General features: G+C 41.4%; 1 protein-coding gene across 1 annotated transcript in view; it reads left to right on the plus strand.

The window, feature by feature from the left end:
- SORCS3 (sortilin related VPS10 domain containing receptor 3) overlaps positions 1 to 15,708 on the plus strand; it is a 307,485-nt gene that overhangs the window by 188,388 nt on the left and 103,389 nt on the right. The window contains exon 5 of the mRNA XM_086751900.1: positions 8,036 to 8,109. Within this exon, the coding sequence (XP_086608026.1) occupies positions 8,036 to 8,109 (74 nt within the window). The remainder of the gene's footprint in view (positions 1 to 8,035; positions 8,110 to 15,708) is intronic.

A 15,708-nucleotide genomic window follows, 5' to 3' on the forward strand; every position in this document is an offset into this window, starting at 1 on the left:
AACAACTGCTGTCTTCATGGCTACACCAAATCTTTTGTCTGTTGTCATATCCAATTCTTCTCAGTTCTGTTGTCTTTCTTATGTTGCTCTGCTGTGCTGAGGCTTTGCAGTCTGCTCTGCTCCCAAAGGCACACTGTACCAGTGTCTGAGGGCAACTGATGTCTGCAGGATTGTTGTAGGGGGTTTCTACAAGTGGATTTAGCATGTGAAGCTATCAGAAGGAGGAAACCCACAATTTTATGACATCTGAAATGGAAAAAAAAATAAAGGGAAATGGCTTATGTGTTGTGGATATTGGTTGGAAATTTTTGTGTCAGTCTTGGCTATTTGTGAGTTTACTATCCCAAGCTGAATTTCTTGGAGATTTTGGGATCTGATTACTATTTGTATGAATAAGAAGCTATAGGGAGATAGTATCTCAGGGATTCAGCGGGAGCTGAAGGAAAAAGGCATCACTTCAAAATGATGAAACAATAAAACATTAAAAAAAAGGAGAAATACTTTGGCAGCTTGGAATTTCTGTGCTAAATTCAGCAAGTGGAGAGCATGATGACTAGATGGATCTGACTGTCAAGAGTAGTCAGAGTGGTTGAGTCAGAGTAGGTGTTATTTTAGAGTTAAATGAAAGAAATGTAAGATAACAGGGAGAAATGCAAGCATTACTCATATCCCTTCACTTGCTGGAGCAGTTATCTCCTGCAGGGCAGACTCCTTTTGTGTTTTGGTGGGGGTGAAGTGAGGACCATTGATTTATTCTATACAGAATATTGTTCCGAGCTGTTGCAAAATATTTCTCCTGAAGTACTTGGCTGCTCAGTGTGCCTTTAGAAAAACTGTTGGTGTTGTCATATCCTGAAACATTTTCACTGCAGTTTGAGTTCGTTGCATATGGCTCTCTACTTCCATGTGATGGGTCATCTCTGGCAGTTGTCAGACATGGCTTCTCTGTTCTGTACTCTCTGACTTGCTTTTCTGAGATACTCTTTGTAGACTGCTTGCATGCAGTCCAATTTCCTACAGGAATGTTGTACTAATTTTATTTCTCTTCTGTCCCAGCTTGATTTTTTTTTTTTTGGGGCAGGAGCCCTCCAGGCATCTTGTAGAAATTTCCACCTGCTCCCCCCCTGCCTCCCCAGCTTTGGCTGAGAAGGTGTTAGTTTGCTTTTGTGCTTTTCTGGGATCAGAGCCATCCTTTCATATAAGCAACCCAGCTACTGCTCGGGATCATGCTCTTCTGAGGCTGTGGGAGGCCAGGCTAATCTGCACCTCCTCTTCTATCGTGTTACCATGCGTCAGCTGCTGCCCAGTAATTAACACTGGGCCAACTCGAACCCTGCTGGATTAATATGAATACATCTTTGATCATCAGCTGGATGTATTCTCTGGGGGAAGTATAATTTTTTGTGTAACAAATGAATTGTTCCTTTAAGTACGTATAGTCCAACTCTTCTTCCTCACTTTATCTAACACCATTATTTGCAAGCTCCAAATCCACTCCAGAGTTGGCTGTCAGACAGGAAACTATTGAGATTCTCTGTGTTTGCTCAGGCCAATAGACCTGATTTAAGAGCAACAAAGAGTATTTGATTGTATTTGGATATAAACTTTTAATGTATGTTCTTGCTGCCCTAATTCTTCTTCTGTGTTTGGACAAGAAAGTCTATAAATATTAAAGCTCTCTGAATTTCTTTACTCTGTTTTCTGTTGCTTCTCAGTCTATACAGGACATCTTCAGTGTGCCTCTTGCTGTGGTGAAGCGTGTCCAGGCCTATTGTATGCTTTGTCTTTCTTCAGCTTGTGCTGAACCTTCAGTCTTCTGCTGCTTCCCCTGTGAAGGCCAAGCAGGTCAATGTGGGAACAGGGAACCTGACGTGAAATCTGTCTCAGCTAAATCTTACGTCTATGATGGGGTTATGTCCTTCTGCACTAATCACTGTGGACTTCTTTTAGTGTCTATGGAGAAAAATGTATGCTTCTAAGGCATGAATAATAAACAATTGTAGAAATGTAGGTTAGTAAGGGAACTGTGCTTTAAAAGTGCCTGTTTTGAACCTGTTTGTTGCTGCTCTAAAATTGAGCCTTGGTGACCAGCTTGGACATGAATGACTAACATCAAGGAGAGTTAAATCTCTTTCTGTTATTTCCATATTTTTCCTTCATTCCTTGTTCTTCTTTCCTCTCTCCATAAATGGAGTTTAAGCAGGCCAGTTTCTTGCACTACTTCAGTTCTAAGAAGCTTGACTTCTTGAGCAAAATCATCCTTTTGTGGTTTTTTGGTAGCTCTCATTGGGAAAATAAACAAAACACCCAAAACAAATTCCCTAGTCCCAAAAATGATCATCCAAGCAAGCCAGTCACCCTGAATGTTTGTACTGGAGAACTGGAACAGCGTGGAAACATTCTTCATACGCAACACTGCGTGTGCATGCGTGTGTGTACAACTGCTTCCTTCCCAGCTCTGTAGTCCTGACAGTTTCTGCTGTGTTGCACGTGTTTGTGGCATAGAATCTGACACTGGGGGTAAAACTCCCTCTTCAAGGAGCTTGCTGCTTTTCTCAGAAACAATGCTGGTGTTAAATAATATGTTGCAAGTATTCTTAGAGTTTGAAGAAGCAGCGTTCTGCCCATGGTATGTGATAATCCTTATGACTCAGAGTTGTGCTGAGCAAGACAAGCGTGAGGTAAGGTTTTGGTCTGTGGTGAAATAAAGTTATGTGTCACTTGGGTTGCCAGGATCTTTTCTCACAGAAAATGTGTGTTCTTGGTAAAATGCAGGACTGTGGTGGATGTGATATGTCTGATGCTGCAATCCTTGCGTGAGCATTGTGATGGTGTTTTACCTAACATTTGCTACTTATGTTCTTGACGTATGGCCTTTTGTCGTAGTTCAGCCCTGATCAGGACCAGACTACGCAGTCTGTCTCTCGCTTCCCCCACCCTCCGAGAGAATAGGAGGAGATGATATAAGAAAAAACAGCTCAAGGTTTGAGATAAGGACGGGGAGAAATCCTTAAAGTTACCGTCACGGGCAAAACAGACTCGACTTGGGGAAAACTATTCATTTATTTTCTAAAATTAGCAGGAGAATGAGACAGGGAACAAGATAACCTCCCCCCACCCCTCCCTCTTCCCGGGCTTAACATTATCTCTACTACCTTCCCCTCCCGAGCGGCACGGGGGAGGAAAAGGGAATGGGGGTCGCGGTCAGTTCATCACGCGTTGTTTTACGCCGCTGTATCATCGTCAGGGGAAGAACTCCTCGCATTCCTCCTCTGCTCCAGCGTGGGGTCCCTCCCACGGGCCACAGTCCTTCGTGGAACTGCTCCGGCGTGGGTCATCTCTTCCACAGAGTGCAGTCCCTACAGAACAGCTGTCCCAGCGGGCCCTCCACGGGCCACAGCCTCCTTCAGGCCTCCACCTGCTCTGGCGTGGGGTCCTCCACGGGCTGCAGGTGGATCTCTGCCCCTCCGTGGACCTCCATGGGCTGCAGGGGGACAACCCGCTCCACCATGGTCTTCACCACGAGTTGCAGAGGAATCTTGGCCAGGAGCCATATTACTCCTCCCCCTCCTTCTGAACTGACCTTGGCGTCTGCAGCCGTTCCTCACAACAGGCTGGCAGACGCCTCTCAGGATCCTTTTTACATCTTATTCACTTCTCATCTCCTCTCCACTTCTTGCAACCGGGCCGGGCCGAGTTGGGCCCAGTCGGCTGCCCGGCGGGAGGCCAGAGGGTGAGGCCTGCAAGGCCCATGAGGCTCGCGCCTCCCCCTCTCTGCCCCCCGCTCAGCTGCTTCACATCTTCCCTCCTCTTTTTCCTGTTTTCCCCTACTTAAATACGTTATCACAGAGGCGTTATCACGGGACATTCTGCTACCAATTGGCTCGGCCTTGGCCAGCAGTGGGTCCGCCCTAGGCCCGGCCGAGTTCACTGAACAAAGGGGAGCGACTTCTAGCAGTTTCCTACAGAAGCTACCACCTTAGGCCCCCCCCTCACTAACAAAACCAGAACACCTTTTCTAACTAGGTTCTTGGGCGTGGGCAGATTTTCCCCAGTGTTCAGTACCCGTTCTCAAAGACTGCACCTGTACTGCTGAGCTGGATTGACCTCAAAGCCGAGAGTGAAAGCAGAGCTGCTCCTGGATCCTGATAGTGTGACCAGGCTGATGCTTTCAGGGTAATATTCCATCAGGCCTGAGAGAAAATTAAAAATTATATTTATATGACACACAATGCTGGCCCCTTCACCTTTCTGAATCCCATCTGCCTTGTGACGATGTTGCATGCCAGTGTGCAGGTAAGCAGGAATTCTAGGCCTAGTGAAAAGCCCTATTATCTGCTGCAAGGACAGATGAGATTCATAAGCATCATTCGGATGGGCTCAGCAGGGAGTCTGAACATTTTGTTTGTTCCCAAAAGCATCTCAGCTTTCAGGAGGCTCTGGAACCTGTCCGCTCAAATAGGTGAAGAGGTTGCTGGGATTGGCTGAGTGCTGTGACTGCGTTTACTGAGGTGCCTCTGTGCAGTATTCTAAGTTTGTTTTCATGTTAAAAAATGAATTTTTGTCATCCTTGCCTTGAGCCAGGACTTTGTCCTTCTGTTTTGGGTCCTGCTTCTGAATTGCACCTTAGTGAAGTCCTCTGTGTGCCACCCTTTAGCTACATCAAGGCACAAGACCAGCCCATACAAACGTAAAGACACATAACAGTCTTAATTTTTCATTCATCAGAGCAGGTCAAATAAACAAGGAGGTTGCAGAAACGGTATACGCTCACAGTAAACCTTCATGTTGCACTGAAGTCCATCCCTCTTGAACCAGAGTGTTAGAGTGCTCTGGGAGGTGGAAATGCCAGAGATTACTCGTCACTAAAGAGCCAGAGCAGAGCTTTAAAAAGAGACAATCTTTGCACCAAGCAAACCTTATTTCATCCCATCACTTAGTATGCAGCCTTAAGACAATAATCTGCTGTACGTGTCACTAAATGTGTTGTCTCTTCTAAAAGCATCTCTTTTCCTGTGAAGGGAGATGAACAGAAAGTGTGTATATATATTCAATTCTAATGCGTACTAGGAAACTATTTATTGTATGTTTTACTTAGTAATTGAACATTAACCTTTACATTCTCATCTGTAAATAATACTATAAAAGTGAACAGGGCCAGAGAGAATACATACAGCTTTAAGATTCAATCATCTGGTTAAAATGCAAAATGGACGCCTAGAATAAGTAGGTGAATAAATAAATAAAAGTTGTTGAACTGAATATCCTCCTTATCTCTTTATCTGAAAACACCTAAAGGCTACAGGTTCAATTTAATCCTTCTACCGTCAGTCAGTCTGAGTTTTAATAGTAAGGGAGGGGGAGGGGAAGTAATCAGTAGCTGGTCTCTGGTTTTTAACTTGATAGAGAGAAGGATGCTCCCTGAATGAGACACTGTGGAAGAGAGGAGAAGTTAGAAGGAGATTGTGCTTCATGCCACTGAGCTATCTGTAGCTACTGCTTTTATGCAGCTGCAAAAGAAAAGGAAATGCTAGGGGCAAAAGATAAAAGGGAATCTAAGGAAATGGATGTATTTTTCTAATCCTTTCCTCTCATGGCGAGAATGGTTAATCTGTTGCGGAATACAATAAGGATGCTAGTCCCACTTGCACCTTCTGTGAATGGGAGCTGACTGAGGCTAAGCTGCCTGGAGCCTGTGATTTGCACCGCGGCTCAGTCTGCCAGTTGTACCTGCAGTCGGGAAATGGAAAGGATAGCAAAGTTGTTTGATGCAAGTGATGCAACTCTGTGTGCAGAGGTCCTTGTACGTGTAAAACCATGTCAAATAACTCAAGCAATATTTCTGGCAGGCACTTTGCTAGCATCATGGCAGAGTTGTAGCACTGTAGACTTTTTACTCTGAGTGTGGATTTTTAATTATTGCTTCTAAAAATCCAGATGTTCCTTCAGAAGAATGGATGTGATGCTGTCTGAATAAACATTTGCTATTTACCTTCTTGCTGTATGACCTTGATGTTGACTTCATAAACCCTATCCTCAGATTTGGAGAAGGAATTTTCTTTTTCTGGCTCCTTTAATTAAAAAAGATAAGCAGTGCTTTATTTTGCATCTATGGAAAATTCCTTTTGGGACAGAGGATTCTGTACTGTATTTTTTTAGACCATCACTGAGATTGGTTGACTAGAAAAGCAGAGGAAGCCTAGATAATGTGGGCTTTTAGTGCATTATCTTACCTTGTCTAGTGACAGTGCCAAAGAAATATTGCTAAATTGGAATATTCGGATGATGTCTGATCTCCTGAAGAACATGGGGGAGAAAATCTTTCCTTATATTTCTTACTGTAAGCCCAGTGATGTTGATTGGAGTAAAGTCTACATAATTGGAGCCCATTTGGACATGAAGATTAGAGGATGCCTGCCTCCATCTCTTTTGTCCTGATGTGCTTTATTCACTGACAGCTTGAGCTGTCATTGGCAGAAACTGGACTTTCTGTTGGCATAAATGCAAAGGACTGATTCTTTTGTCTTTACACATACCAGTTGCGTTAGATACTTGATGGGGTCTGAATTTAAGTTTTTGAGTTTCGTTTTGCTCTAGCTGTACAGTGGTTTGGTTGTGTAGTTGAGTACAAACATAGTAAGAATCAATTAGCTGCCTCAGGCTTTGGGCACTGCTCAGACAGCCCTTTCTGATCACCTTTGTAAATTGTTCTGTGGTCCAGCTCTGATGTGGCTGCTGGATCTCTGTGGTCAAAGATACTGCCCATTCAAGAAAGTTTAATATTCAGTGCAAGCACTTAGTTTAATCTTCCCAGTCACACTTAGCCATCCATCATAGCTGTGCCATAATACACATCACTAGGTTGTGAACCCTTCTAATCTGAACAGGGACCTGCCTCCGATTTGTAAATCCAGTTCCTCAAAATCAAATCAAATGCAGAACCTTTACTCAAATGATATCATTTTCCCATTAAGGACCTAAACTTGGATATTACAATCATTTAAGTTTCTCAGTTCTGTTATCTACCTCCTTAGCCTGCAATCAACCCTTATTTTATTAAACCAGAATTTATTTCAGATGAAACTTATTTGAAATCCTGTTCAAAGCACTGTCTGTTATTTATTTCTCTGTGATCTAGTTGTAAAGCAGAGTAGTTGTTTCTCGAAGTGTATTTTTTTTTTCTGAAGGACCAAACTTGCTGAAAGTTGGAAAAAAAGAAGCTTACGTATGCTTTTATTATGAGTGAGTGGATTCGAGGTAATTAATTATACGGGGAATGGTGTTTGTGGTATTAAGCTGAGTATATATGAAGTGAGCCTGTGTCTGAGACTTAATGTGGAGTTGCATGGAAATTTGGTTACATTGCAGCTGCACCATTTGTTGACCAGAAAGACTCAAAATGACTGTTAGATTGAAAATTTGGTTTTCAAGAATCAGTTCACTGTCTTTAATGTTTAACCAAGTAAGCAGATTGATTTCTAACTTCTCTCTAAATTTAGACCTTGTTCTGAACATAGAAATTGTAAATTAGGAGCGATTTCCTTTACCACGCAGAAGAGACATAATCCACAGCATAAAACCAAATCGCAGCGTGACCTCAAGTACGGAGTCACTACCTACCACATCATAGTCATGTTAACAAATCTAATTTGTCTTTCATTCTATTTAATGTTAGGAATTTACATGTCATCAATCACCTGCTTCCTCTTGGGCTGAAGAAGCTGGGGTACTGCCACCTTTGTCATGTGGCAACCGAAGTGAATGTATTGACAAGCTGAAATTGGGAAGCACAAAAATGTACGAAAAGGTTTTGGAAGAGCCAGCCTGCTTTTGAGTCTCAACGGCTCAGTCTGGGTTAAATGTGAGGGGAGGAGATTGTCTTGTTAGCCTTTCCTGGCAGCGAGGCTGATCGATAACTGTGCAGGACAATCCATTCCTGTTCTTTAATCCAAGCTGATTTTTAATACTTTATTTAGCAGCAATCCTTCCTCTTCTTCCTCAAAGTTTATACTTCCTCTCTCTCTATGTCTTTCAGCTCTACAGTTCCACGGACTTTGGAAGAAAATGGCAGCTCATGCAGGAGCGGGTCACTCCAAACAGGTTTTACTGGTGAGTTATGCTCCCAGGCTTTGCTTGCTTTGGCCAAGTCATGGAGGAGAAAAGGGCATCTAACTTGACAGGATTGGTTGTTTTACCTGAACACTAGGTATGCCCTTGGTTTTGGTCATCGTCAGTGTTAGATACTCAATCCACAGTACGTGTCTTGCAGTGCTATAGCTTAATGCTTCCATGTTTCTGATAACGGTGGTGTCTTGTACAGATAAGTACAAGTCTTCAGACAATTGCAAAACTTCTGCTTCTTTGTTATATACCTACTTAGAGTAACACAGAGAAACTGCCCAGTGCTTCATTGACAAAGCTATGATCATTAGACCTCCTATTTTTCAACCCTTCTGAGAGCTGCTTTAGCCTACAACGCAGTCTTTGTGCAGAGCCAGCCACTCTGGCCCCTCTCCTTATGAAACTGCTGGGAGAAAGGATGATTCAGACTCTGCTTTGAATCACTCTCTGAGGAACCAGTTTCTTTCTACTGACTGGTGAGAGCCCAGGATCTGCGAACAGTTTGCTAAAAATCTGCTTTGTGACTATCTTCCTTTCCATTTCCCAAGTGTCAACCTCCAATATTGAGAGTGTATCTTAAAAGCAGATGATTAAACAAATTTAGTTCCTGTCTCCAAGCTCCTCCATTTCAGATGCTAGTTTTCCAAACTTTTCTTCACTATGTGGAGACCCAAGAATTGAATTTAGAAAGAGAAAACCTAGAAGTAGTCTTCCGTAGTTGAATCTAGAATTTGTGACTTGAATCAGATCAGATTCTTAACACTGTACTACGTGCCAGATGATGGGGAGGTGTGTGTGTGTGTGTGTGAACATGCAGAAGTGCTGATTTACAGGATCTTAATAGTTGAAGAAGTGCCTGGTCTTTAAGGCCAAAAAAGATGGTTATATTAAGAAACTAGAGGCTCTTATTTTGAAGAGTCAAAAATAAAAAGGACTTTGGATGACTTAAGAATTGACTCCCCATTGCAAAGCATCATGTATATATCTTAGAGTCAAATTCTCACAAAAATTTTTGGATGTCATTAAGAATATATGGAATCCAAGCCCAAAATGTCTATAGACTGGATTTGCAGTATTTCCACACCCTACAATGGAGATAGATACCTCATAGGATTTTCAAATTGTCTAGGTCCTTCTCCAAATCTCTCTAAATGGCTTTAGACTCCCACATTTTAAATATCACTTTTTATCACCAAATCTGGAGATTTCCCTCTGTGTGCCTGTGGATTTTGGACAGTGTAAGAAGGTTTTTGAACATCTGGGAAAGGAAACTCTAAAGCTCCTAAGTGACATAGACCTGAAGAATGTATCAAAGATCTAGAACCTTGTCTGACCATATCACTGTTTCACATTTCCATATTGAAGGAAAGATGGTTATGTTCTCCTGGTTCTGGTGACAGGTGGTCGATTGAGCTAACTATCCAAAATCCTTTGATTTCACTATTCTTGCTAGGTGCACGACAGAGGTGACTGTAGATGCTCTCCAGGTGTATCCTTCTGTGGAGTAGAATACCTGGTCCTCTGGGATAATTGTATCCTACCCTTCAAATAGCACAGCTGAGCTTAGAGGAGAGGCTTTCTTGGAGGATAAAGTTGCAAAGGCTGAGCTGACTTGGGAACAAAGTGGAATCTCTTTCTAAAGGAGAGACTGGTGTATTTTCTACTTTTATATAATAATGTTTAGTGGAAATTGCCTGTTTGTCTCTGTTCATTTGATGCCCAAACCTGTAGATTTTTTTCCACAATCTACCTCATTTTTCATGCAGCCTTTTGGCTGCACAATTTGAATCCTGCTTTTTAACACTGTATTATAGAAAGACTCTGTTTTAAGTGTCTCTTTCTCTTAGAAAATATAGACATCTTCTGTAGTTAAAACTCATATGGCATAGACCTAGAAATCTTTATTGCACTCAGAAACAGTAGAATCCCATTGACAATAAACTTTCCAAGAGAGGAATAAGGTTTTTCCCAGAGTGAGAGATTGGAACCAATTCATAGTGCAGGGGTCAGAGATCTTGAAATTGTGGAACATACTAACTGCTCTTAGCTGTCTGAATTCTTTCTTTATTTATTTATTTTTAAAGCTGCTGTGATGGCTTACAAGTTCTGTCTTGTAAGATGTATACAGAAAAAGAAATGCAAGGAGAACACTTTAGCCTTGGGAATTTGGTGATTTCTTTTTATTAGACTATGGAAGAGGAAGAAAGTGGGTATAGCTATAAGTTTCAGAAGGACATGAGCCACTGCTCTGTGGAGTTCATCAGCTTATCAAATACTACATTATCGAACCTCTTAATTAAAACTTCCAGGCAAGGTGGAATAATAATGAAAGGGAGATGCCAAAATCAGAGATGAGCTGCTAGTTTGTGCTGCTCTACGTTGTTTATTAGTAGTGGCCCAGGTAAGCATCCTTCATCAAATGGCACAGTCTTCATCTAGTTTGAGTACAACTGGCCTTATCTGGGGCAGCCTTTGTGTAATGTTTTTTGCCTTCGAAGAATAACTTTAATCTCTCAGGCTGCCATGAACGGGCTTGTGAAGACTTCACCTGCTTCGTGGGATCAGTCAGCCTGACAGGGAGAGGTCTTATTTTTCTCTCTGAGACCCTTCCAAATAATTACACCTTCCCTGAGAGAGCTCAGATACAGAGACTTTAAGGCCAGGAGAAAATTACGATTGCATCAGAACTCATGAGGTTGGGATGTCAATTTTCACTCAGTAAGGAAGACCTATCTGGTAGTCATGGACACAGAGGTCACTCTGTGCATTTTGCTGTAGCTCTGGCAACAGCATCTGTGATGGCTCCCCACTGGTAAAAAAACAAAGTCCTAAGCTCCAGTGCTGATCTGTGGCTTTGTATCCTGGCTCTTGCCATCACCTTCTTTCCTTAGTTCTAGATGTTGGTGCTAATCACTGGGTTGCAGTTTTGTGTTCTCATTCCATATGGATGTCACGTGTCCCATAGTTTATGGGACATCTCTTACCAGTTCCTGCGGCCTGCTCAAAGTTTTCTGCATGAGCTGAGATTCACCTCTGGGCTGCTCATAGTTATAAAAACTAGTATTTGAGATCTGTACTTCTGTAGTAGTGATTCATTTGTTAGCTACACCCACTGATGGTAGTGACAGAACTTGAACAGAGTGTGTTACTTGAAGTGAGTACAGGCATCTAAATTCGGCTCCCACATGCATTGACCTTAGAGATTTTAATAACTTAGGATCCTGTAAGGCTGGAAATAGGAGCTTACGCTAATGTGATACAGAAATTCCCAGATCACTCATCACTCTAAAATTACTCAGAATAACTGGAATCAGTACGGGTGCAAAGTTTGTTAAAGACCTACTTAGTGTTTTTTTATTTTAAAACACATTTCTGCAGCTCCTTCTGGGCCCCGTTCATTTTTTCTCACTATAGCTTAGACACCTGTGCTATCATGTGGAATGATATTAAAAATACAGTCCGTGTTTTGTACTCTAGAAATGTGAGGGAAATTTCCTCCTCTCTAAAACACATGGTGTGTTCTGTGCTGACTAAATACTGTCTGTGTTCAGATAAGAGCTCAAAGGACTGGAATGATCCTTAAATTGCTTTACTGCCTCTGCCTTTTCCTGTGGTGGGAGAACAGGACTAAGCAGGTGGGCAAGACAGTTTGGTTAATGGAGCGTTCAGCACTTTGCTGGACCACAGGTTTTCTATGTCATCTTGGACGAGTTGAATGTTTTGGGTGATTGTTGAATGTTGTGGGTAAAGTATTCACATTGTGATATCAGGTGCTGCAGTGGTGGATTAAGAACACTGAAGGGCACTAGAGAGTTAAAAGATGCTTTAGTGACATATGAAGCCCTTTTATAATCTTAAGGCTTAATTCTTTAAAATGTGGAGTTCCACAAGGTGACCTATGTTTTCTGGCTAATCAGCTAAATGGCTGCATATATCATGCCCTGTCCGTGTTTTCTGAGCAGACACAGGGATCACCATCCTGTGCAGGGTACAGAGCTATACTCCTTGGGACAGCCATCCCTTTTCTTAGGGTCTCCCCAGGCTACTCTTTGCTGGAGGACTCATTCACATTTCCTGCCTCCCGTCATCACTGGGGAATATGAAGTGGTGGATGTGGGACCATTTTCCATATTTTTTTTTTTTTCCTGGTATGTCTGGACAATTACCCTTGTGTCATTTATTTTTTTTAAACATGCTTTCTGGGACTTTAGGTGATTCTGTTAAAGTCTGGGAGCAGGAACAGTGGGGAAAACCCATCTGTGTGGAAGAGAGGGAGAAATCTGCACAGCTTTTCTGATGGCTATGGGGATATTTGGAGCACTGAAGTCAGTGCCCAGGATGAGCCTAGGCAGTAAAAGACACCAAAATACACACTACTGATGAAAGTTGCGCAGAAAACACCAAGGCAGGAGGGGAGAGATGGCTGGAGGACGAAAATATGATGTACACTAGCCTGGCTTCAAGGAACAGTGTTTGTTATCTGCAAATAGGAAAAATGTGGTGTAACAAACAGTTCTCAAATACACTGTTGATTCCCTCAGAGACTCCCCCAGGATTTTTTTTTTTTTTTCCTCTCTGTGATAACCAAACAGATTTCTGGTTGCTTTGGTATTCGTGAATGTGAGCCACAATTGTTTTGTACTCCAGGGATTAAAAATTGGGAGAACGGAACAGGCTTCGCTTTCACTGGGAAAAGGGAAGAGGCTGTGCATCTGCTTACTCCATGCTTTGGTGTTACGACTTTTCTGTCACAGTTGTTTGAGGCATGAGCCAGCAAATTTTGTCTCCTGAGGGTGAGGTTTTCAGTCCTCTTTGTCATGATTTTTGGTAGGAACAATGATGAAATTTAGCCAGTGTACTTCTATTTATTTGCAGCTTGAATTTCTTGGAGACGATAGGGTAGGCTGGTTTGGATATCTGAGAGTAATGTAGCAGAAGGTAAGGGATTTACTTCAGTGTTTCAAAAGGTTATGGTCTGGGTTTGGATCTACATTTGGGCAGAGATTTGTGTCTGTTTTTATTTCCTCGTCTCTGTGACAGCGCTGATATTTCCTAATCCTGGTGCCAATTTGGGTCCACATAGACTGTTTCAGCAGCAATTCCAGAAGTGACCTTTGGATGCAGCTGAGGTTCCTTTACTTGACTAGTTTGCCAGCCATTAAATGGTTAGTCAAATATGTGCCTGTCTCTCCTGTAAATCTCACTAATCATTAACTACCAGATGGTGTCATTGCATAGTGCTGGGGAAACATCGCCTGATTTTTTACAGCCAAGTTTAGTGTTAAGAAAACATAGTCTTGTAAATGTCAAATTGACTATTAAGTAATCCTGAATTAGAGTTTTTCAGAATTAAAACCATACCATACATGGAGCTGTGGGTAAAAGGAATAATTCCAGTTTGGCAACCATGGATAACACCACCTATAGCATCATCAAGCCATATAACCAATGGCTATACAAGTAGACTACACATGAAGAACTGAACAGGGACCTACTTCTGGAGGGTCCTGTGGGCTTAACAACTCATTTGCCTCTGTTAAGGGATTTACTTCTTATGCCCTGTGGGTGAGAACACCTGGGAAAAGCTTTTCTCCTAGAAAATAATGTGAACATAATTCTGGACTGTATCACTCAAGTCACCATGATCATAAATTGTATTAGGCTGAGGACAAACTTTCAAATTCTAGCCTCAAGCTCTGTAATAAGAGATCAGGAGAGATGAGACCTTCTTAAAAGGTCTTGGCAGACATTGAAAGATTTCCTTGCAAGATCACATAGTTAATTAAAGATCACAACACCATGGTGATAATAAGACCAATTTTATTTTCATTTTCACTTAAAAGATGGGCAAGTGGGAGAACTGTGAGGTTAGGGATTTTCTTGTTATTTTGTGTGCCTACAATTAATGCTATTGGCACTATAGATATTTAACGTTTCCAGACATTAGCTTGTAGCTAACTAGCTTGTGATTACACCATAGCTCAGTGGCAGAGATAGAAATGGAACCTGGATATAGACTTGGATACTTTTTATTGGCTGAAATATTGTTTATTTTTGTTGAAACAACAAAAATCAATAAAGATGTTTTAGAATTCATGTCAACATTACCAAAACATTTCTCTCAAAAAAATAAACAAAGGAACATCCTGAAGTGGTTGAATTTTTTCAATATTTTTTGAAGTGATTAAAAAATTTTAATAAAATCTCACTTTGCAATATATGAGCTTTTAGAATTAAAGAGCGCAGTCTGAAACAAAGTGTCTGGATAAAGCCCACATAGAGGGACCCTGACTCCTATTCCCATTTTGGCCTTTTGTGATGCAGAGCAGGTATTATTCCCTAATATCAAAGTCAGATGTTCAGTAAGCTTATAGTGTACTTCTTCATCACTGTGATCAGTAGCTTTCAAGAGTGATCAAGAAAGTCTGAGAAACCTTTCTAAGCTTTATATTTTGCTTTTGTCCATGAGCGTTTTTTTTTTCCTAAACTTGATCATATCCTGTTTTTCAACTGTAGATTGCTAAGTGTTCTTCCAGTGACGTTGTCATAGATTTCATGGATACCTTAGAGTATAAAATCCTAAATGACCCTAAGAAAAGGAAAATCCTTTACTTTCTGTCTCTGAGAAACCCTGCACAACTGATAAAGGCTGCACAGACCCACCTGTTCTATTTGCGCCTACAGTTAGCAAAATGTTCAGGCTACCATTCCCATTTTTGAGCACAATCCATGTTGTTTTTTAAACTAATTTATGAAAGATGGACACAAATAGTTGGATCTGGGAAAGCGTATTTAGAGAAGGTGGCAAAAACCCCTAGTACACTACTGGAGGAGAATTACAGAATATTTTGTAGTGTACCTGAGACTAAAAGCAAAGTTATTTGGTTTTCTGATATATCATTTTCAATTTATGCTGACTAATGGCTTCATATTAGAAAGGAAATTTGATACAACTATCTCTTTACTGTGAATTTAAGCTCCAAATACTAGCTGATGCATTAGAAGAACTCCTAAAGGATGTTCATTGCTTGACTTTGCTGTTGTGTGATGCTCCTCTCCTTACTGCCTGCTTTCCAAGGAAAATAAGCGTTGGACATTTTTTAGAGTCCTATCGATGCCATGCTGTCAGGCTTCTGGGGCTCAAAGCTCTTTTAGCAAGAAAAAAAGACGACCATAGTGGCTACAAGGATTGCATGTGATCATGAAGGGAAATAATTATAAAATGCTTTTAAATTCTTCTTTAAAACCCGTGAACTATGTAATAAATGAATCGCAATAAAAGAGCCACATGATAGCAAACTCACAATTCATGTACCATGTCTGAAATTCTGGCTGCTGTCACAGCCAGAATGAGTTCTTTCCATGGGTAGTGTATACCCTCTGGAAGGGCAATTTTGGAATAAGTCACCTTGGAGAAACTTGTCCTACTAACCTGCTTTTGCTTGGGAAACACAGCATAGCTTACAGAAGGAGGCATTACTCCTTCTCCATTAATGTGATTGTGGATGTCCTTATATAAATACTAGCTGACTTTTAGAATTTGTGATTTGTTGTGGTTTTAGTACAATTTGTGGTGTTAACCATATT

The sequence above is a fragment of the Chlamydotis macqueenii genome, chromosome 7, assembly GCF_036417535.1.
Source record: "Chlamydotis macqueenii isolate bChlMac1 chromosome 7, bChlMac1.mat, whole genome shotgun sequence".
Taxonomy (NCBI): Eukaryota; Metazoa; Chordata; class Aves; order Otidiformes; family Otididae; genus Chlamydotis; species Chlamydotis macqueenii.